At 37.0% G+C, this 24,314-nt stretch overlaps 1 protein-coding gene across 2 annotated transcripts in view; it reads right to left on the bottom strand.

The window, feature by feature from the left end:
* Positions 1 to 5,601: 5,601 nt before the first annotated feature.
* Positions 5,602 to 24,314, bottom strand: part of Stag1 (STAG1 cohesin complex component) — a 362,710-nt gene continuing 343,997 nt past the window's right edge. For both annotated transcript variants that reach the window (XM_076867213.2, XM_076867214.2), the window contains 6 exons: positions 15,875 to 16,080; positions 12,303 to 12,477; positions 10,525 to 10,635; positions 9,935 to 10,049; positions 7,705 to 7,785; positions 5,602 to 7,618 (listed from right to left, as the gene is read on the bottom strand). In XM_076867213.2, coding sequence (XP_076723328.1) covers positions 7,595 to 7,618; positions 7,705 to 7,785; positions 9,935 to 10,049; positions 10,525 to 10,635; positions 12,303 to 12,477; positions 15,875 to 16,080 — 712 coding nt within the window. In that variant the 3' untranslated portion in view covers positions 5,602 to 7,594. The remainder of the gene's footprint in view (positions 7,619 to 7,704; positions 7,786 to 9,934; positions 10,050 to 10,524; positions 10,636 to 12,302; positions 12,478 to 15,874; positions 16,081 to 24,314) is intronic.

The raw sequence follows: 24,314 nt of genomic DNA, 5'->3' as shown, positions 1-24,314 counted from the left end.
CCCCCCACCTTATTGTGAATTAGCATCCGCATATTAGAGAAAACATTTGGCCTTTCGTCTTTTGGGATTGGCTTATTTCGTTTAGCATGATATTCTCCAACTCCAAGCATTTACTGGTGAATGCCATAATTTCTCTCTTCTTCAAAGCTGAGTAGTATTCCATTGAGTATATATACCACATTTTCTTTATCCATTCATCTATTGAAAGACACCTAGGTTGGTTCCATAGTCCAGCTATTGTGAATTGAGCTGCTATAAACATTGACATGACTGCAACACTGTAGTATGCTGATTTTAAGTCCTTTGGGTATAAATGGAGGCGTGGGATAGCTGGGTCAAATGGTGGTTCCATTCCCAATTTTCTGAGGAATCTCCATACTGCTTTCCATAGTGATTGCACCAATTTGCAGTCCCACCAGCAATGTACGAGTGTACCTTTTCCCCACATCCTCACCAACATTTATTGTTGTCTGTGTTCTTGATCATTGCCATTCTGACAGGAGTGAGATGAAATCTTAGAGTAGTTTTGATTTGCATTTCTCTAATTGCTAGAGATGTTGAACACTTTTTCATATATTTGTTGATCAGTTGTTTTTCTTCTTCTGTGAAGTGTCTTTTCAGTTGTTCAGCTCATTTATTGATTGGGTTATTTGTTTTTTTTTTTTTTTTGGTGTTTTTTGAGTTCTTTATACATCCTAGAAATTAATGCTTTATCAGAGGTGCATGTGGTAAAGATTTTCTCCCAACCTGTAGGCTCCTCTCTCCTCACATTATTGTTTCCTTTGCTGAGAAGAAGCTTTTTAATTGGAATTCATCCCATTTATTGATTCTTGATTTTACTTCTTGCATTTTAGGAATCTTGTTAAGGAAGTCAGATCCTAGGCCAATGTGGTGCATTTTTTTTTTCTATTTGGCACAGGGTCTCTATTCTACTTTGAGTTGATTTTTGTGCAGGGTGACAGATACAGGTTTAATTTCATTTTGCTCCATATGGATTTCCAGTTTTGCCAGCACCATTTGTTGAATAGGCTATGTTTTCTCCAGTGAATGTTTTTTGGCACCCTTGTCTAGTATGAGATAACTGTATTTATGTGGGTTTGTCTCTATGTCTTCTATTCTGCACCATTGGTCTACAACTCTATTTTGGTGCAATACCATGCTGTTTTTGTTACTGTAGCTCTGTAGTATAGTTTAAGGTCTGGTATTGTGATGCCTCCTGCTTCACTTTTCTTGCTAAAGATTGCTTTAGCTATTCTGGGTTTCTTATTTTTCCAAATAAATTTCATGGTTCTTTTTTCTACTTCTATGAAGAATGTCATTGGGATTTTAATAAGAATTTTAACAGGAATTGCATTAAATATGTATAACGCTTTTAGTAGTATGGCCATCTTTACAATAATTCTGCCTATCCAGGAGCATGGGAGATCTTTCCATTTTCTGAGATTTTCTTCAATTTCTTTTTTTAATGTTCTGTAGTTTTCATTGTAAAGGTCTTTTACCTCTTTTGTTAGATTGATTCCAGGATGTAATTTTTTTTTTTGAGGCTATTGTGAATAGTTTTCCTAATTTCTCTTTCAGTGGATTCATTGCGAATTTAAATTTTTTTTTTTTAGTTGTTGATGGACCTTTTTTTTTCATTCATATGAAATGCCAAAAATCAAGCCCAGTGCCTTACACATGCTAGGCAAATGCACTACAACTGAACTACAACCCCAGCTCCTGCTGGGGTTACTCATTTCCGTGCTCAAAATTTTTTGATTTGGCTAGTGAAAGCTCCTTTATAAGCTGGTCCCCCAGGCCCTCATGTCCTAGTAACTTTTTTCTTTTTAGCATTTCCTTATTTTGTGACACAGGATAATGTTCCAGGCTCATCTTGCATCTTCCTTGCCCAGCCTCAGAAATTTCTCCAGAGCCTGGTTTCTTTTAGTAGGTATGACATTTAGAAGCTAAAATTGGCACTAGGTATTCACACTGATACTTCGGTGTCATAAGAAGGCAGAGTTAGCTAGCTCCTTATATACATATAATATATATACGTTTATTTTTAGGTACTAGGGATTGAACCTAACCACTGAGCCATATCCCCAGCCCCACCCGCCTGCATTTTTTTTTTTTTTTTTAATTTAGAGACAGGGTTTTGCTAAGTTGCAGAGGCTGGCTTTAAACTCATGATCCTCCTGCCTCAGCCTCCTGAGCTGCTGGGATTATAAGTGTGTGCTACCACATCCTGCAGGAGCGGGGAAATATTTATATAAATAAGTGTGTATATGTGTGAGGAGGTATATATATAAGTGAATATTTTTTATATTTTAAAATCAATGATTTCATAATGAAACTTTTAATTCTAATCTTGGATTCCTGTTGTCTTAAATATATTTAGCTCATTTGCTCAGTGCTTCATAGCCAGCAAGCTTCAGAATCATTATAACTATGTCAATAATAAAGTTCAAGACTTTTTCTAATTCTCTTTTGTCTTTGAACTGAAGGCACATGGTTAAGTCATTTGTATTAGTAACTAAGTGGTTATGTTTATCAATATGAATTTTGAGTCCTCTGTAGACTATTTAGAAACTATTTCCTAATTCTTTGTTGACTTTATTTTACTGTTTATAAAGCATCATGGGTCATTATACCAAAATTGGAAATATTGTTTAAGGGTCATTCAGAAGTGCTGCTCTATGATGTCCTGTGGTGAGCCTTTCCTGTGGTGACAGCCCAGAGTTCTCCCACTGTAGGAGACCTTCCCTTGTTTGAGGTCTGTGGCTCCAGTTGGTCTGTTGTTTTGTAAGCTCTATTCGGATATTGACTCATTATTTCCCAGTCAACTTAACATGTGGCGATGTGTCCTCCACTTACCTTATTTCTAATAGTGCTATGGTTTGGATAAGTGTCCCTCAAAGGCCCATGTGTAAAGGCTTACTCACCATCCTGTGGCACTACTGGGAGGTGATAGAGCCTAGAGCTAGGAAGTTAGGTCATGGGGGACATGCCCTTGAAGGGAGTATTGAGATCCCAGCCCTTTGCTTTTTGCTTCCTGGCTGCCATGAGGTGAACAGGAAGCTACACAGACCCTCCACGACTTATTGTACCATCACAGGCCCAGGGCAACAAGGACAAGCAGTTATGGGATGAAACCCCTGAAACTGTGAGCCAAAATGAAACTTTCCTCCTTTTAAATTGATTTTATCAGATATTTTGCCACACTAATTGAAAGCTAATACAAAGAGCTCTGCCCCCATTTCAAGTAGTCCTTAAAAGTTTGTTTTTATGGTGCTGGGTGTTGGACCCATAGAGCCTGGTGCGTGCTAGGCAAGTGCTCCATCACTGAGTACATCTCCCGCTCAAGGGGTATTTGTTAGACCATTTTCCACACTCCTCCATCCATCCTAGTTGGGCTGGGATTACTTTCACAGCAGTCCCTCCAGTGGTCTTTTTAAAAATGTATTTTAGTTGTAGTTGGACACAGTTCCTTTGTTTATTTTTATGTGGTGCTGAGGATCTAACCCAGCGCCTTGCACGTTCTTGGCTACAACCCCAACCCTCTCCAGAGGTCTTTATGGATCTCTGTAAGCTGGAACTCTGTTCTCAGCTATCATACTAACTGCATGTCCACATTTTGTTGCCTTCCTCTGCTCCGGCTCCGCCACTGCTCTCCAAAGTTGTCAGCCCACATTAAAGGTTCTAGTCTGCCCCTCCCTTTCTTGCCTTGATTTCTGAGCCCACAGTTCGGTCACTTCCACCTTGCAGTACTTGCTATGAAGAACTCTAGTTTGCTTAATGTTCAAGAGCCTAACTTCTCTGTTCGTATTACCTGAACTCTTGAGCTCAAGCTGATTCCTCTTATAGCAGGATTGTATTTAAAAATACCTGATTGTGTATTTCTGTTATTGTTTTTATTTCTAACTAGGCAGTGAGCTGCAGGTCGGCAGAGAGCATAATTGAGGTTTCTCTTTGGCACCTACTACACAATCATCTGAAAGACCGGGAGTCACTGGGGAAAGGATGGTGACGGACTAGAATTTTAGAGACCTTGTAAGAAGCAATCATTGAAGTTGGATGGCTAACCAACCTGAATGATTGTGGCCCAGCAGCTTAAAACTGCTTGGCAAATCCAATTCCTGAGGGTCTGCAATTTGGGATTCAGACCCTGCTTTGGTCATGACGGCTATGGTCCTGTGTGCTGTGGTCCATCCATACAGTAGTACATATAAGCTCTTTTTTTCTTGGTAGTAGTGATTGAACCCAGGGGTGCCTTACTACCCAGCTAGTTCCTCAGCCCTTTTTTGAGACAGGGCTAAGTTGCTCAGGCTGGCTGTGATCTTGAAGTCCTCCTTCCCCAGCCTCTCAAGTAGCTGGGATTACAAGCAAGTACCATCACACTCAACTTTCATTATATTTTTGCAGTACTGGGAATTGAACCCAGGGTTCAAGCATGCTAGGTGAGTACTTTATCACTAAGCTTCATCATTTTTTTTTTTTTGAGACAGGGGTCTTCCTTAGTTGTATACACTGACCTTGAAACGATGATCCACCTGCCTCAGTCTCCCAGGTAGCTGGGATTACAGGTAAGCACCACCAAGTCTGGCTAAGCCTTTTTTTTTTTTTTTTTTGAGGTACTTTCTAGAAGTGTTTTACCAGGTTGTGGAATTTGGATGCCAAGAAGGGCATGTTGATGGAAGATGTAAAGGAACCAGCCAGGAAATTCCCTGGGCTGGACTAGGACTGTCCTATTCAGAAATCCAACTGGCCAAAGAAACATCTGTCTTCAGGATCTTGGAAGCCTCATTAAAGTGGACCAAAGAATGCCCGAAGCATGGTAGCAGGTTAGTATTCTCATTGGCTGTTGTATAGGAATGACTTTCCCAACAGATGCCCTCACATTAAAGGCAAAAAGAAAAAAGAATTTTTAACCAGACAACTTGGGCTTACTGAGTAGAGGACTGTCATGTATCTGCCTTTAGACTGAGAATGGATAATATGATGAGCTGTCATAGAGGCAAGAGGCACTGCTAGGCTCTTGCTGGACCTGCCCCTGCCCCTGCCATGAGTTACATAAACCAGTTCCTTTTGGGCCACACAGATAGTGAGTGAAGCTGAGAGCTGGGGAGTTACCATCATGCTAAGGCTGATTTCCTAAAGGAAAGTCACACCCATCCTCCTCACCTTTCCTCCTTGGCTTCCTGGAGAACTCACCTGCTTATTTCCCAAGTCCTCGTCTTTACTGCATAGGCATCTTAGGCTGTTTAATGAGCTCAGCCCAAAGGACATCCCAGGCTATGAAATATGTAGGTTGTGATTTCTTGAGAGAAGCTATTTTTTGCAGCCATGTAGAATTTAGGTGGTCTTCAAAGGGCCACTGCTAGGAGCAAACATCACTTAGCTCAGGCAGGGCAAGAACCCAGGTGACAGTGCATATTCATTTTCATGCCTCAAACTACAGAGGACTTGGCCTCCTCACTCTCTCCAGGGAAAACACCTAATATAGATAACCTCATCATCATTAAACAAATTGCCTGAAAGAGCAAATTCTCTTGAGCAGAGAGGAAACAAATCTCCTTAAAGCTTTACCTAGTAGGAACAGTAGGATGACTACCACAAACCTGATTTTGAATAGTTTATTAAAGGAAAGGTGAAGCATCAGTTTCAAATTGTACAAAAGGAAAAAAACCTCATATTGCAAATGTACAATTTACAGAATTACTAGCAAAACCAATCAAGGAGACACTGAAAATACAAAAATTTGATTGACTTCAAACTCAACTGGAAACCCATTGGAGTAGATATTAAGACTTTTTTGTTGTTGCATGGTAGTCTGTAAGTTTAAGCATCTGTCTTCCACAAGAGACTACAAGCAAAGGATCAGTCTGTGCATATGTCAGGACCCCTCCTGGTTTGCTCCTTGACCAGAATCACAGGCAGGGCTGGATGGACAGGCCAGTCATTCCTGCTCCTTTACTTCCAGTGAAGCCCACATTTCTAGGAGAAAGGCCCTAGCTCCCTTAACTGGAGCCCAGGAATTGCTGAATTAGCAGATAAAACATTTTTTGGTGACCAAGTTTTTTTTTTTTTTTTAAATAACTGTACAAATGTTGAGAAAAAATCTGTCTGCTTAAAAGGATGAATAAAATTATCTATTTTGCTTTCCCACACAAAATATAATTAGAGGTGCACAGAATTTTTAAAAATGCTGTTAATTTTTGGTAAAAAGGGAAAGCCTCATGATTCTCTTGCAGCTACTTTAAAAACCAGCCCAGAAACAGCTGTGGATGGATTGGTTTGGAAATACTGAGGCTTATATTAAAAACCAGAAGGAAGAGACTAAGTGGGCTTTTTAAAAAAACAGCAGCAGCAAGTCATAATAGTCTAATCAGATTATAATTTTAAACAATTGAAGACTGTCCTGAAGAGTCATACATTTTCCCCCAAAAAGAATTATTCTCAATACGCACATTTAACACTGAAATGTAGCTGTATTTCAAGGTAATCTTAGGAACTTCACCCTCTAAGCACAGACTTCTATGCAGCACATACTTCTATAATTGGCAAACTTAATTCACAAAATTAGCGCATAAGGATAGTAAGTGCATGGGAAGTAAACACAGTTATGTTACACTTAAAATTACTTTTGAATGGCAAAGGATTCTTCATGATTCTTCATTAAAAAAATGGAAGTCTGTGTAACTTGAATTTGGCAGGGCATGAAATAAGTGGTTAAAAACAGCAAACTGATAACTTGAACCATTTTTGTTTTACTGAGAATACTTTATTTGCTGGTAGAAGTTGCTAAAAATGCACAGAACAAATACCAATAGAAAATGCACTGTATTCGAATCTCCCTATTCTATATAAAATGAACTGAGTACAGCATCTGTTGGAAAAATGGCTGCATGGACATTTATTTTATGCCCACTTATAAATAAAAATAAACCTTTTTATTCAAGAGTATATAAAATCTGGGAATTCATATCCATATCCACAGAGGGTGTGTGGTTTTTGGCAGAGATGCACGGTGTCAGAATTCCATCTTAGCTTGTCAATGCTCTGTTCCTTCATGTTTCTGTGTTCTACAAGGTCAACCAAATCCAGTGAGCTCCAAAAACACTCTTCGGCGATTAGGATGAGCTGCTTACTCATAGATTTAATAAAAATGGTTAGCTTTTAAAACATAAAAAGGCAAAATGTTAAAACGGTTTTTAAATTGTACAACAGGAAAATAAAGTTAAAAATATTTTTTTTTTTTTTACTCAATGCTGAGTTTTCATAAAACAGGTGTATAACAGTGTTTCTTGACAGCTGTTTTAAAAATTTAAAATTTCTTCCTCCCTCCAGAAAAACACACAATCTGTACTACGTCCAATATTAGGACACAAATGATTTTTTTGGGGTCAGTCTTTCTGAGGTGACATTCACCATTTCCTTGGGTAGTTTACATGCTCCTCTTCTCTGTCACTGCAAAAAGGGATTGACCTTAATCATTTGATTAAAAAACAAATCAGATCACATCAAAAGTGTTTTTTTCCCCATACAAGCTATCACAGTATATAGGCCTCTAGCTCTAAATAATAGAGTTCCAGATTTGTATTTTCTTCAGACTTCAGAACATAGGCATCCCAAATCCCTAGAAAATGAGAAACACAATTATTAATTTCATGTATCTACATGACCTAAGAAACCATAAATAAAAAGCACTAATTTAATATTTACTGAATCATCTTCTATGATAGCTGCAGAGTCAAAGAAGTCTGGCCTCAGCTCAGCTCGCTCTCTTCGATTTCTTGACGGGGGCTTAAAAGAGAAATTAATATTTTTCTTGAGATCATTAAGACAATGTAATGTAAAAATCAGGTAACATTTCTGATGGTATAACTACACAGAAACATTAAGGGTCAATTATTATTATTATTTTGGTACTGGGAATTGAACACAGGGTGCTTAACCGCCGAGCCACATCCTAGCTCTTTTGTATTTTATTAGGGGCAGAGAGTCTTGGTAAGCTGTTTAGACTGGGTTTGAACTAGAGATCCTCCTGCCTCAGTCTAAGTTGCTGGGATTACAAGTGTGCACCAAGGTGCCCAGCAATGGTTGTTTTTTTTTTCTTGAGTACTGGGGATTAAACTCAGTAGCACTTGACACTGAGCCACGTCCCCAGCCCTATTTTGTATTTTATTAGAGACAGGGTCTCATTGAGTTGCTTAGCGCCTCGTTAAATTGCTGAGGCTGGCTTTGAACTCTCAATCCTTCTGCCTCTGCCTCCCAAGCCGCTGAGATTACAGGTGTATGACACTGTGCCTGGCCAAGGGTTGATTTTTTTTTTTTTTAATATTTATTTTTTAGTTTTCGGCGGACACAACATCTTTCTTTGTATATGGTGCTGAGAATCGAACCCGGGCCGCACGCATGCCAGGCGAGCGTGCTACCGCTTGAGCCACATCCCCAGTCCCCAAGGGTTGATTTTTAAAGGAGAATGAGAAATTGGCTGTTTTATGCAACAGATTTTTAAAAAGTGAGCATGTAGATATTAATTTTGGGCCCACAAAACATATCTTCCCTTTTAAGTCACAGAATCATTATAAAAATGATTAAATACTAGGTGATGAATTTCAGTGAATTCTCCAAAGTAGATAGTTTGAAAGCTACTGGGACTGAGGACAGGAAGGTTACAGATTCGAATGACATTTCTTGTAAAAACTTTTCATTATGGAATCCTCAAAGCACACAAAGCAGAATGTTATGGACTGAATTATGCCTCCTCCCCTGGCAATTTACAACTCCTAGAACCTTAGAATGCGATTATATCTGGGGCAGGCAGATCACAATATTTTAAAAAATATTTATTTATTTTTTATTGTAGTTGAACACAATACCTTTATTTCACTTATTTATTTTTATGTGGTGCTGAGGATTGAACCCAAGGTCTTGCACGCGCGAGGCGAGCATTCTACTGCTGAGCCACTACCCCAGCACCGAAGATCACAATTTCAAGGCCAGTGTACATAACTTAGCAAGACCTTATCTCAAAAATAAAAAGGGCTATGGATACAGCTTAGTGTGAAGTGCTTGCCCTGCATGTATGAGGCCTTGGGTTCAATCCCTGTAAGGCCAAGAAGGAAAGAAAAAAAAAAAAAAAAAGAAGAAGTATAAGGTCATATGAGTAAGCCTTAATTAAATGTAACCAGTTTCCTTATAAGAAAAGACCACATGAAAACAAAGGGAGAAGGCAGCTATCTATAACGTAAGGAAAAAGAACACAAAATGCAATCAACTCTGCTGATACTTTTATCTTGGATTCCTGGCTGTTTAAGCCAGTCAGTCTGTGGTATTTGCTATGGCAGTCCCATCCAACTGATATACTGGGAAACCCAGTATGATGAATTTCCAGGTACTGATCACTTAGCTACAATTGTCAAACATTTGGTCAATCTTGCTTCATTGAGTCTCCTGTTTTTTCTTTCCCATGTCATTTTATCTATATTCAATGTTATTTTTAACTAATGGAAACTTTTTAAAAACATTAACACCATGCATTACTATTCCTGAAAAATGATTTCTTAGCATCACCTGTATCTAGTCCATACTCAAATTTTCTTGTATAAATAATATACAAAACTGTTTGATATATATACTGCATTTGGTTGTTATGTTGGAGTACAGTATATATTGTCAGACTCCAATTTAAAGTACAAGATGCCAGATATACTATGTTGAAAGATCTGGGATGAGTTCTTTCTCAAGAAAAGGTGTTGGGTGAGGAATCAGACCCTGTTACTGCCAGAATTCAAAATATGATGGCTTTCAAAGCAGGCTTAAAAAACACATAAGTTCATCCAACTGCTCACTGTTGGTCAATGTTACCACTCCTCACCTCACAGCATTCAGAGAACAGAGCATCATCTTACCCCAATGCTCTCATATATTTTAACAGAAATTTCCTTACTAGATCAATAACCATGGTGTCTTCAAATTCTTCATTCATATCTTCTAACTGGCTCCGGGATGACATCATCACATCTTCAAAGATGGGCTCAGCATCTTCCTCCATCAGACCCCGACTGATGAAGAAAAAATAGAGTCAGAAAGCTGTTTAGACTCATCAAATTTGGAGTTTTGGCTCTTCTAACCAATGAAAAGCACACCTTCTAATTATTTCTGACGGAGTACATAAATTATGATTCTGAACTTCAAGATAATTAAGGATCACACTCTTTTGATTCACTCAGATTTCTCTTCAAATCATGATAAGTAAATGCAAAAATAATGGAACATTTATTAAACTCTGTCAATTTCCCCCAAACTTTACATATGAGGAACCTGAGGCACAGGTGTTTTAGAGCTCGCCCAAGTCCATGTAGCTGGTAAGTGCTAGCATTTAAATGCCTGAAGCTTAGGAGCCCTCTATTCCTATTCTGTGCTGCACAGCATATCTAGAATTATAACTTTAACTCCTAAGATTAAACATTAGAGACACCCAGACTGACTAGCATCACATAATTGTTATGATCTCAAGATAATCACTGTAACACTTACACAGCATGTCTTACTCCAGTTCTCACTTTCATGTAGTTCATTCCTGTTCTGTCCTTCCGATTTAAGTCTTCTAACTTCGGCTGGCCTAACCAAGAGATCTGCATCTGAGGACTAAGAAAGGGTACTATTATTCATTTTGTGGCGGCAGATTTAGCTAACCAGCCCCATGCTAAGAAAGCCCTGGTTGGCTGACTTAATCCCCATAGGAGGAATCAGTTGGATTTATTTCAGTGCCTTTGTGAAAAGGGCAGTAAGTTGCCCAAAAAGATTACTCAGAGGTCTCCAAGAGAAGCAGGTTGGGGCTAGTTGGTAATGCTTTAAACTGTCGCCCTTGTTCTCCAAATCCCTGCTAAAGAATACTTCTCAGACTCGTTTCAGGCTACCGCACCATTCACAGGTGTGCCTTATTGGACAGCAAGCCTCTAAGGAACAGAAATAATACTATCCTTTCAGATTTTGTAACCTACTAAATTTAGTAACCTACTACATTTCTAATCTTTTCCATTTCAATCTACTGTTAGTTGTCTCTTATCCTGTTATTTATAGCATAACTCACTATATTCAGATAAACACAAATGAGGATCTAGTCTCAAGACTAGGTAGAAAAAAAGAAAAATAAAAACAACTAGTAGATTTTTATGGCAAAACTCATAGCATCACCCTTGCCTTCTCTACAATTTTTCAGAGCCCTGTGTACCAGAAAACAATCTGATTGCCACTGTGGGTAAAAGTCATGATGTTGGTTCTCAGAGGGCAACTAGTCTCAGCACTTATCAAATAAGATCTTAAAAAATTCTTAATCCATGAACAGTTTAAAATATAAATGTAACCAAGACAAAAATATTAATTAAATGGATGATAAAAATGTAGTGTATGAAAAAGTCTGTTTGCTTAGACATTGGACAGACTAGCAGAGGCTTTCACAGGCTATTTTGTCAAGGAAGTAACCTGTGTTATCTTCTTGGAAGTCCCTAAAAAACAACAGACCTGGCCAATGAATATGTGAATTCCAACTGAAATTAGCATTTAGTGAGATACTATGCATCTAAAGGCTTGTGAACTTATTTTAAGAAGAAAAGTTTTTATTAAAGAATAAAAGAGGGATTGGGATTGTGGCTCAGTGGTAGCCCGCTCGCCTAGCATGGGAGAGACCCTGGGTTCGATCCTCAGCACCACATAAATAAAATAAAGGTATTGTGTCCAACTACTACTAAAAAATAAATATTAAGAAAAAAAAAGAATAAAAGATATTTCATTGGCAATATACAGGAACTCCACAAAGAGATAGTACTTTTCTGGTACAGACATAACAAGAATGCAATTTAGTAATAATATTAATTGGTATTTAAGGTTTCTAGCTTCCCTTCCCAAGTTGTCTTCAGCAGAATACTTCTAGTTTATTCTTACATATTCCTGTGATGTTGATAGGAGATGAAACTATCCTTATATCTTGAAAGTTAAGAAAACTGAGGCTACTTAAATAACATGATATAAAGCTTGTTCCACTATTATCAGTAAAGGTCTTTAAATATTGAGGAAGAGATATCCATAACACTGCTCATAGCCTTTTCATAAATCTTGAATTTTGGGTCAGTACTGGAGATGGAACCCAGGGAATGCTGGTCAAGCAATGTACCACTGAGCTCCATCCCCAGTCCTATGTATCTTCTTTATTTGTAACTTCATTTTTGAAAGATCTGATCAGCAATGTGATAAAGTTTTTCTTACTTTAACAGTTTTAAAGTTTTATGGCAAGAAAATGAGTTCTCAGTACTTACTTGTGTAAAAAGTCTGGTTCAGAACCATGCTCAGTCTCAGGTTCTTGAATCTGTTCTCCCATGGGCCGGCTATTCTCTCGCAACACGGTGGAAGTGAGCTGTGGGGCTGGTAGGGGGCCAGGAGTCTGAATCATGGTGTCAGTCCTGTTGAGCCATGTGTTATCCAGACTTTCATCTGTAAAATTTCAATTAGCATACCAGAATGTCACAGATGGGAGTGATATCTGGTGGAAGTTACAAGAAACTTGAAGACCCTAGTCTGAATCCTAGTTCCAAGTCTCGTTTGTCTTTGCATTGAGTTACTGAACTTCTAAAGTTTACCTAGCTTCACAGAGTTGTAAGGATTAAATGAGGTAATATACGCAATCATCACATATTAGCTATTACCACATTATCATGTCTCTCAAGTTAATCTCTGAGGATTCATTCGCCTTATAAGGGGTTAGTAGTTAGGAGTGGGGTCAGTCAGGGCCCTCTCTAGCTATTCTCTCCTCAAGCAACAAAGGATGTATTTCCTGAGCCTCACAGGGGCCCTAGGCAGCAGCATTTAAAGACCGGCTGTCCTTTAAAGGGAAATCAGCAAGTTGTACACAAATGGACATATTACCCAAAATAACTCGTTTTGCCAGATTATATATGTGGACACAGGAAGAGGCTATTTTATGCTTCCGAGTCCTCTAAGGAAGCCTTCTCTGATCATCCCACCACCCAGCCCCCATTTAACCATTCTCATTTAACTTCTAGAGGGAATATAATAATTTTTGCTTACTTAGGACTCAATTATACATTAGCAGGTCATCAGTCATATGCACATGCTCTCTCTGTAATTAGATTTGAGTTTCTTCAAAGGGGCCAGGAACTATTTTTTCCTGCTTCTGAAGATGGTTTATAAAGATCTAAGTCATTATTTGCATAACTAAACCAAGACATTAATAAACTAAAATAAGGCATTAATCATAATGGTTCTACCTATAAAAAGTTTACATTATTTTAATGTGAGAAGAATTTTAAAAATGAGTTCTATGTGGTACATGTCAGTAGTCCCAGCTACTTGGAAAGCTGAGGTAGAAGGATAGCAAATTCAGGACTGGGCAACTAGCTTGGCCAGATCCTGTCTCAAAATAAAGAAATAAAAATAAAAAAGGGCCAGAGGTATAGCTCAGTGGAAGTGTCCTGGGTTCACTCCCAGTTCTTAAAAGAAAAAAAATATTTGGAAGAATTATAATCACAAAGTCACAAAGTATAATATCAATCACCTTGTTTTTCCTCTCCCTAATAAGTTTCAGAGATGTGCATGTGTTAGGTTCCTCATCTGCCACCAAGCATTTCATCTCTCTCAGTGTCTCTCAGATATTTGGTATTTTCTCAGACATGTGAACATTCTGGATTGGCTTTTCTGCCCTTGAAAATATCCACTCATTGTCTGGTTAAGGCCATTTTACTGACCTGAAACTCACTATTGAATCAAATCAACAAAAATGTGTTTAATCATGTTTTATTCATACTGCTTTTTATTCAACATATAACTCAAAATTTTTATTCTCTGCCACAGTACAAGTAATGGTCAAAAACTTGATATCATTTAGTTTATTAAATTATAAATGTCAGTTCTCTATTTCATGTCATCTTTTCCAGAAAATCTTTCCTGATTCATTAAAAATTTGGTCACTCCCTACATATTGCCAGAGCCTGCTATGTTTAGCTCATCAAAGCACTGATCATGATGAACTCAAACTGCCTGTTTCTCTTTTCTGTCTCCCCATCTGCACCAAGAGCTATTTTATTAATTCTTAATCTGTAGCACTTAGCTCACTTCTTAGGAAGGTGCTTGATAAAGACTTATTCAATAACTTCAGGAAGAACTCACTTGTAATCCTTTATAGATTCCTCTGTAATGCATTCTCATCTTGATCTCAAACAGATGAAACTGCTGCCTGAAAGCTCTAGGCATGCAAACTATTTTAGTCATTCTGTATGTTTCAAATTCACACAGCAAAAATTTTTTTCAATTGAATAATTAGCAAATTAGGTTATTTGGTCTATACATTCTTCCCATAGTCTTAAAGGTAATAATACTAACTATTCCATTTAGTAGATTACTTATTATTTAAATTCTTTCAGCCTTAGTTTCTTCTGTGTAAAATCTGGACAAGTGTTAAACTCAGCTGATTTATAAAACATTTATAAACAATTATGGGGCTGAAGTTGTGGCTCAGTGGTAGAGTGCTTTCCTAGCATGTGTGAGGCAATGGATTCGATTCTCAGCACCACATATAACCAATAAATAAATAAAGCTATAAACAATTATATGATATAATGCACATAAAACATACAGCAAAGATTTAGTGAATGTTAGCTACTATGAATATTATATCTAAGAAAATCTGTGAATAAGGAAAAAAACCCCCATATATCAATATGGGCAGCCTAATAAGACTGCTGTAGATGTATTTTCAAAGGGAAATGACTGGGGTCATTCTTTAGAGAAAATTCCAGTATCCTACAATCCAAAGATAGAATTTTATATTTTTATTCTTTGGACTTTTAAAAAAGACTAATTTGCAAAGCTAAAACTTAAAAAGAAATCTTAAACTTTGTTAAGACTACTAAATATATATATATGGGAATACCTACCATTCATCAGATTTTTATGACAGTTCAACTCCCTGTTCCCCACAGTGCAAGAGGGTTATAAAATTTAACCATCAATGTCTTATGCTACAAAAATAAATTAACCAACCAATGACAGAACTGGAACACTATTCTGGCATATTCAATTTGTTGTAAAGGTCTACCCTCAAATTACCAGTAGCCCTCCATTATTAAAATGAATTTTGATACAACAGGACAGATTTTTTTTTTAAATATTTATTTTTTAGTTTTTGGCGGACACAACATCTTTGTTTGTATGTGGTGCTGAGGATCGAACCCAGGCCGCACGCATGCCAGGCGAGCACGCTACCGCTAGAGCCACATCCCCAGCCCCAACAGGATGATTTTTAAAAAATATTTTAGTGGTAGATGGACATACTACCTTCATTATTTATTTATTTATTTTTATGTGATGCTGAGTGGTTTACACATGCGAGGCAAATGTTCTGCTACTGAGCTACAACCCCAGTCCCGCCACTGATCTTTGTATATAAAATTTTAATGTATTAAAGGCATATAGTTTAGGGATCAGTCTTTCATAAATGTTTCTCCTTTTTTTCTGTGTGTATCTTCCTCTCTACTCCATGTTTAAAAAAATTTTTTTTAAGTTGTAGATGGACACAATACCTTTATTTTATTTATTTATTTTTATGTGGTGCTGAGGATTGAACCCCGAGCCTCACATATGCCAGGCATGTGCTTTACCACCGAGCCAGAACCCCAGCCCATACTCCATGCTTTTTCAAGTTCCTTGACCCTTTTCTGTCCCCCTTTGTCTATTCTAACCTTTTTACCTGTATCATTCAGTGAGTATCAAATATACAAGGACATCATGTTCCTAACACTACCTTACTTCAACAGATTACTTCCTATTTATCTAAGCCAGGCAAATCATTCGTCTCATGAAAATGCAGACTTACCTTCTACTCGTTTTTTGTGAAGTGGGGGTCGTCCTTTCTTATTCCTTACTGAGGAGGTTTTACTGCTGCTACTTCCACTGTTCACAGACATCCTATCATCTTCACCTCCAGTGACTAACGAATTTCTATAGGAGATGAGTGGAAGCCATACATCTTCTCTCCTTTCCATCATCTGCTCAGTAAGGAATTTCTCTAGGTATGAATGACTAGAAACACAAATGAAATGTAGCAATGATTTCCATGTGAGCAGTTACTGTATTACTTATTTAATTTTTTAATCTGAGGTTCTTTTTCTGAAGGCTCTAAAGAACCCTAAGGACAGACATTAGCGGTAGTCACCTGTGGAAGAAGAGGACTGAGAATTAAGGTTTTACTTCACATATTTCTAGAATGCTTTTGAATCAGAGAAGGTGTATTTAAATCAGGAAGGGTGCATGTATGTATATGTGCATGTTTGTCTTTTCTATGTTTCTTCTTTTAAACACCAATGGTCAAAAAAAAAAAAAAAATTAGAAGTTGCCTCAAAAAGATAGTGAGTTTTCTATTTAAGGTGTTCAGATCAGGGCAGAATTTTTGGAATGGTGGAGTGAGAAAATCAGAAAGCCCTCTCCCTAGGAAAACAACTTTTAACAGGTAAAAATTATAAAAAACAATAAAGTTTTCACAAATCATCCATAGGACATACAGCAAATAAAGAAAAAAATTATTCAAGAAAACCTATTATAAAGTCTTGGTAAGAACAACAAGAGTTTATAAGCATCTGAACCACAATTTGTTTTCTTCTCTTGTTCCCTCTCTGCTACTACAGTTCTAAGTTGTAGAAACTCTACTCCAGGCAGGTGGCTAAGAAGAGCAGAGCTCCCTCTTTCTAGCTTCCAGCCTAGGGCTACCCTGCAAGGGAGGAACATAGTACTTGCCTTTTGCAACACCTTCTAGTCCTGTGTTGCAGCTTTATTCTGAGTAGCAGCTGGAATGAGTGACGCTCCTGGCCTCAACTTGTGGGGTAGGAACTCCAAGCACAAGCAGGCTGAGAGTACTAGGGCCCTAAATATCTCAACTCTAACTGAAGGGGTAAGCTGAGAACCAATGGTTACCCAGCCTCCCCCTGCTTTAAGAGAAAAGCTTCTGATAGTAACTATTCTGGGAGAAGCTATTTCCACCCTACCCCATCCTTCCTTCCTCCTTTCAGTGGATTAAGTGTTAAAATTTCTGCCCAGGGGCTGGGCAGACTATAAGGAAGAATCTCTGTAGTTGTCTAGCCAGGGCTGACATTATTTAGAAAATTCCTTTCGAAAGGGCCTTGTTGTAAACAATGAGATCTTGATGAAAGGCAAGATGGTGCCAGTAGGTCTTTGATATTATTAGCAACAAATGACAGCTAAGACTCCAGAAGAGAACCAGGAAAAGAGAGCCAAGAAGAGCTCTTCTGGGATGACAGTGATTTCTTGGATGACAGTTGGATGTTAATTAGCTTGACTATAATAATCATTTCCCAACATATACATATATCAAAACATCATGTTATATATATATTCTTATTATTTTTAGAAAAGGAGCAGCTTCAACTCTTCACCCCATCCACCAAACAAAATGATTCTTCATTTTAAGAGTTCTAATTGATTCATTTGAGTTTAGCCTACTAGGTCCTCCACTGTGCTTATAGTGTTCTGGCATGCTTTTTCCCCCTCCCTCCCATCTCAGAATGGGAAAATGCTTCACTACCAATTCTTGGTGGCTACTAACAGGATGCTGGAATAATTAGGCATTATATACATTTATTCTTACATGAAAGAAGGATAACTTTTTGTTATTGTTCTGCTTATATAAATGCTGTGCTTGAAGTAAGAACGTACTGTTTAGAGGCTTCAAATTTTGTGAGTTTATTCATTAAACAGATTTGGAAAAGGTTAAAAAAAATAAAAATCCTGGTAGTGGCAAAGTTATGTACATATGCTAAGCTGCACCAACATAAGGGCGAATAGGGTAGGGAATGGGACAGACTTGAAAGCATTCTCCAAGCCACACACAGATCTATCAATATTCAATTATTGCAGCAAAAGGGGCTTAAACATAGCCTCTGAAAACACAGATGAACAATGAGCTATTCTGACCTAGGGGCAACTTCTAGGAAACAAGGCTTAAAAATAAAATCATGTGCTCTCCTGGTCCTCTGAAAACTGTACATAATTTGGCTGCCACTCTCAGGAGCCATCAGAGAGAGAGGGATCTTCAAAGCTGCTAGTCCCTGGCTTAAAACAAGGAGTAAAAATGTAACCAACCTGAATTATGACAGTAGCCTTCAAGCCACACACACATCTATCCATAAAGGGTAAAATTCTAACTGGCTCAGGGAGTTAAAATACAACCTGATCCAAGGGTGACTGTTGGGTAGCTAGGTCAAATGTTAAAAACAAAGGAAAAAGGATCTGAACAGGTACATTAGAGGAGCACATTACAGAGGAAACAGATATCACAAAATTTGTTCATCCAAGTAACTAAACAAATGACCAAGCAAAAAACAAACAAACAACAACAACAACAAAAAAAAAAAAACACAAAAAAATAAGCCACTAGGAAGGTAGGCAATCAGTGTCAGAAGTAAATAATTACTTCACAATGTAATTGCAATGTATTTTCTAAAATACATTGTTTTATCCAGTTTTCAGGGGGGAAAAATAAATAAATAAATAAATAAAATATATATAAATAATTTGTGGTGCTGGGGATGGAACCCAGGGCCTTGTGCGTGCAAGGCAAGCACTCTACCAACTGAGCTATATCCTTAGCCCATAATATGCTTTAACAACAGGAAAATGTGATGTACAGAAAGGATGCGGGGAAGCAAGCACTAGGTCCATAGCCCACAATGATTTCAAAGTAATTACTGCAAATATATTCAGAGATAAAAAAAGAAACACATCTAAAGAATTAAAAGTATGATGATCAAATAGAGAATATGTATAAAAAGAAAAGATAATGACAGAGCCAAATGGAAATTCCTTTCCTTTTTGGTACAGGGGATAGAACCAAGGGCTTTGTACATGCTAAGCAAGAACTCTATTTTTGAACCACACCTTCAGCTACCCTTTGGAAATTCTGAAGTTGAAAAGTGCAAAAATGAAAATGAAAATAAATTACAGGGGCTCAACAGTAGATATGAACAGACAACCCTGCCCGAGACCAAACCAAACCAACCCAACCCAACCCAACCCAACTTGAGGATATATTAAGAGATTACACAATCTAAAGGAGAAAGAAAAAAGAATAAAGAAAAATAAACTAGAGCCTGAGAGAAATGTGAGATACCATGAAATGCACTCCCAATGTAATAAAGAAATAAAAAAAATTAGAGAAATAATGGCTAAACATTTCCCAAGTCTAAGGAAAAATATTACTTTAAAAATCTACAAAGCACAATAGACTGAAACAGGATTAATGCAAAGAAATCCAAACCAAGAATCATCATAGGAAAAATGCTTTCTGAAAGTTAAAAATCAAGAGAAAATCTTGAAGCAGTAAGAGAAAAGTAACTCACTATTTATGAAGAAAATCCAATAAAACTAAGTGATGACTTCTCATTAGGCACAATGGAGGCCAGAAGGCAGTGGAATAACAAATTGCTGAAAGTAAAAAACTTATCAAACACATTTTTTTTTTTTTTTTTTTTTTAGTGCCAAGGATGGAACCCAGGACCTCATGCATGTTAGGCAAGTGTTCTATCCCTGAGTTACATCCCCAGCCCTCAACAAGGATCTGTGTCAAGCAAAATTTAAAATAAAGTAAGTCCCAAATGAATAAAAGCTGAGAGACTTTTTTTTGCTAGCAAACTTGCCTTAGAGTAAGAAGAAATATTAGAGGAAGTTTTTCAAGCTGAAAGCAATGATACCAGAGGATGATTTGAATGTATATGAAAAAACAAAGAAAATGAGTAAAGGTACTTGTGAAGGTAGTGATAAAAGACAATACAATGCACATTTACTTCCTTTCTTTACTGATCTGTAAATATAATATAGTATATATAGTATTACTGTATTATTGGGGCCAAAACCAGAAATGTAATATATTTGATAATAAGCACAAAAAAAGTAGGTGGGAGAAAAGTTGCATTACAGTAGGGAATGACAGTAGATGGCCATTGAAATCCACAGGAAGAAATTAAAAGAATTAAAAATGGTAAATAGGTTAATGTAACAACCTCCAAATATATTTTTACTTTCTTTTCTCATCTTCTTAAAAAGACGTAAGATTATATCAACTAATAATTATAAAAATAGCACACACTCAAAAAGAGAAGGAAATGAGTTATGTGTAAGTTTCTATATTCCTTCAGAATTAAGATACAGTAAATCTGAAGTAATTTTTTTTAAGGGACCAGGGATTGAACTCAGGGGCACTTGACCACTGAGCCACATTACCAGCCCTATTATGTATTTTATTTAGAGACAAGGTTTCACTGAGTTGCTTAGCACCTCGCTTTTGCTGAGGCTGGCTTAGAACTTGTGATCCTCCTGCATTATCCCCCCTCCCACTGGGCCCCCCAGAAGCTAGGATTATAGGTGTGTACCACGGCACCCGGCACCCAGCCTTAAGTAAATTTTAATAATATGCCTACTGTATGGCCTCAGAAAATCACTAATAAACTGGAAAACACAAAGATCATGTCACACAAGTAAACATCCTCAATATAAAAAGACAGTAAAGGAGAAAGAACAAAAATCCCAGAAGATATATAGGAAACAAAAAATATAACATAAATTATCAGATGGATTAAAAAAAAAGGCATAGCCCAATCTTATATTGTCTGTATGAAACACACTTTAGATTTAAGGACAAAAAGACAGAAAGTAAAATGATGGAAAAAAAGACATATTATGTAAATAGAAACCAAAATAGAGCTGGAGGGGTAATACTAATATCAGACAAAATAGAGGCAAGATAAAAATTACTAAACATGGAATAGGACACTTTAAAATATCAATCAATTGATCAGAAAGATATATAACAATTAAAAATCTATATATACCTAACAGAGCCCCAAAATACATGAAGGAAAAACTGACAGAACGGAAGAGATGAGGAGTCAATTCAATAATAGACTTCAATATCCTACTTTTCATATGGGTGCAAATGGTACACACCTGTAATCCCAGCGGTTCAGGAGGCCGAGACAAGAGGATTCCAAGTTTGAAACCAATTTCAACAACTTAGTGAGTGGGGATGTGGTTAAGTGGTAAAGCACTTTTGAGTTCAATCTCAAGTACAAACAAACAAACAACAACAAAACATAGAACTAGGAAAAGATTAACAAGGAAATTGAAGACTTAAAACACCACAATCAAAACTATAAGCCGGGGCTGGGGATGTGGCTCAAGTGGTAGCGCGCTCGCCTGGCATGCGTGCGGCCCGGGTTCGATCCTCAGCATCACATACAAACAAAGATGTTGTGTCCACCGAAAACTAAAAAATAAATATTAAACTTCTCTCTCTCTCTCACTCTCTCTTAAAAACAAAAAACAAAAAACAAACTATAAGCCACCTACAGACACCTACAGAACAAAATTCTACCCCAAAACCAGAAAAATATGATCTTCTTAAGTATACACGGAACATTTTCCAGGTTAGATCATATGTTCCATAAAATCAAGTCTCAATAAATTCAAAAGGATTAAAATTATACATACATGATCTGTGACAACAGAATGAAATTAGAAATCAATAACAGAAGGGAAATTTAGAAATTCACAAATTTCTGAGGCCCTAAGAAACTTAGTCACACCCTGCACCACCACCCCCACCCTCACCACCAAAGAGTGGGGCTAAGGATGATGTAGCTCAGTGGTAAAATTACCTCTGGGCTCACTCCCCAGTACAAAAAAATCAATAAAAATTAAAAAGTCACAAATGTGTGACAATTAAAATACTCCTGAATAACTGAATAACCAATAGGTTAAAAAATAAATAATAAGTAAAATAAAAAGATACTTTCAGATGAATGAAAACAGAAATCCAAAAGACTGTGGAGCTTCCTGTGGCTTTGAGATTCAGAGTATGACACAGCATTGTGGCACTGGTGGTCTTACATGTGTCACAGAAGCCTGGGGCTGGTCTCTCTATGGTAATTATTGCTAAAACAGCAACAATACACCAAGAGCAGACTCCTATCAAACCTGACCAAAGGATGCTTCCTGTCTAGGGCTAAAACAGCAGAAGTGACTATAGACTCAGACAAAATAAGCTGTAAATTGAGAATTTCTTGCGGGGGAGGGGGTGGTGGAAGCAAGACTACAGACTGGAATAAATGCCTGTACTTTTAAAGATGACACTGCACACCAATCAGCATCAAAAACTTTCATGAAACTGTGACCATATCTTATGGTGAAAATAAAGCAACATGAACTGACCATATAGTTATCTGTTTGGGTGAACTCTTGGATGGATAATTTAAAACAACTGTTTCAAGGAAACTGAGCTTTAAGATACAGAAAAATAATTCAATATTCTGAGAGAGAAACAGATGAAAGCAATTAAAATCAAACAGAAAGCCTTGAGTTGAAAAATACACTAAGTGAAATTAAAAACATGATAGAAGTCATCAATAGCAGAATAGATCAAACAAGAAAGAAGAGCTTAAAAATGAGTTACTTAAAAATAAGTGGAGGAGAAAACAACAAAAAATGAGGAATGAAGGAAGCATACATGAGCTTGGGATAGTATTAGAAGAGCAAATATTTGGGATACTGGGATTTAATGACTTGAAATGTCAAAGGGGGTACAAAACTTACTTCAAGAAATAATAACAGAAAACTTCCAAACCTAGAAAAGAACACAAATACACAAAAATAGGAAGGACAGAGGTTCCCAGTTATATTTATCCCAACCAAGTCTACCCCAAGATATATTATAATCAAGTTCTTAAAGGTGAAAGATAAGGAGAAGATTCTCAAAGCAGCAAGAAGAGGGGGAAAAAAAACAAACATAAAAGGATGTCCCAATTCTCCTGATAGCTGACTTCTCAGAAATAACTTTAAAGGCCAGGAAAGAGGAACAAGTTATTTTCACAGGACTAAAAGGTAAAAAACTGCATCAGTACCCAACAATAGTATCCCTTAGGAACATAAAAGAGATAAAGACATTCCTGAACAAATAAAAGCTGAGAGATTAAATCTCTACTAGTTACTGAATCTGAAAGAAAAGAGATATTAATAAGAAGAAAATCCTGGAAGGTATGAAACTCACAGGTAAGAGTAAGTATACAAAATTAGAATGCTGTAATACTGTAAACATTATATAAACCATTCATAACTTCAATATAAAAACTAAAAGACCAATCAATTAAAAATAATAATCACATCATTATGTTAAGAGAGGCAATACAGAAAGATGAAAAATAAGACATAAGACATTCTAAATGTTGAAGAAATGGAAAATAAGGGTAGAGTTTTAAATAATAGTTTTAAAAATAATATCACTTTTTATTTTTTGCAGTGCTGGAGATCTAATGAGGGCCTTGCTCATGATAGGCAAGCACTGAATCACTTGAGTTACATCCGTAGTTCTGTTTCTTTTGCCTTTTTTGGTTACTAGGAATTCAACCCAGGGGTCTCCCTGAGTTGCTTAGTGCCTCACTTTAGCTGAGGCTGGCTTTAAACTTGTAATTCTCTTGCCTCCCAAGCTGCTGGGATTACAGGTGTGCACCACCATGCTCAGGTACTCCTACTTTCTTTTGGGAAAGATTTCATGGAAAATATTATTTTTTTTCAAAGTTTTCAGTCTATACACATCTTTAGTGAAGTGAGTTTCTAGTCAGTAGTGTATAGTTGCATTTTTTTTTAAAATCCATTCAGTCATTCTATGTCTGTTAGAGAATTCAGTCAGTTTATATTCAAGGTAATTACTGATATGTTAAGCCTTACTATGGCCACTTTATATCTTGTTTTCTAGTTTTATAATAGTTCTTTTCTTTCTCACTGTCTCAAAGTCTTCGGGGTTAAATTATTTACTATAATAGTGTGTTTTAGTTTCTTGCTCATGATTTGTTTATCTACTATAGATTTTTGCTTTGTGGTTAACATAAGGCTTACAAGAAACATGTATTGACTGTAACAAGCTATTTTGAAATGGTAGCAACATAATATGATCATAAAGGTAAGAAAAGAAATGGGGCCGAGTGTAATGGTACATGCCTATACTCCCAGGGACTCAGAGGTTGAGGCAGGAGGATCTCAAGTTCAAGGCCAGCCTGGGCAACTTTGTGAGATCCTGTCTCAAAAAGGACTGGGGATGTAGCTAAGTGTAATATAATACAAACATCAACAGAGAAGGACAAAAACCATATGATCAAGGCATTTGATCAAATTCAATATCCTCTTATGATAATAATTCTAAATAAATTAGGTTACAGAAGGAAATTACCTCAAAATATAATAAAAATCATATATGA

Source organism: Callospermophilus lateralis, chromosome 10 (genome assembly GCF_048772815.1).
Source record: "Callospermophilus lateralis isolate mCalLat2 chromosome 10, mCalLat2.hap1, whole genome shotgun sequence".
NCBI lineage: Eukaryota > Metazoa > Chordata > Mammalia > Rodentia > Sciuridae > Callospermophilus > Callospermophilus lateralis.
This window is presented reverse-complemented; position numbering and strand designations above follow the sequence as displayed.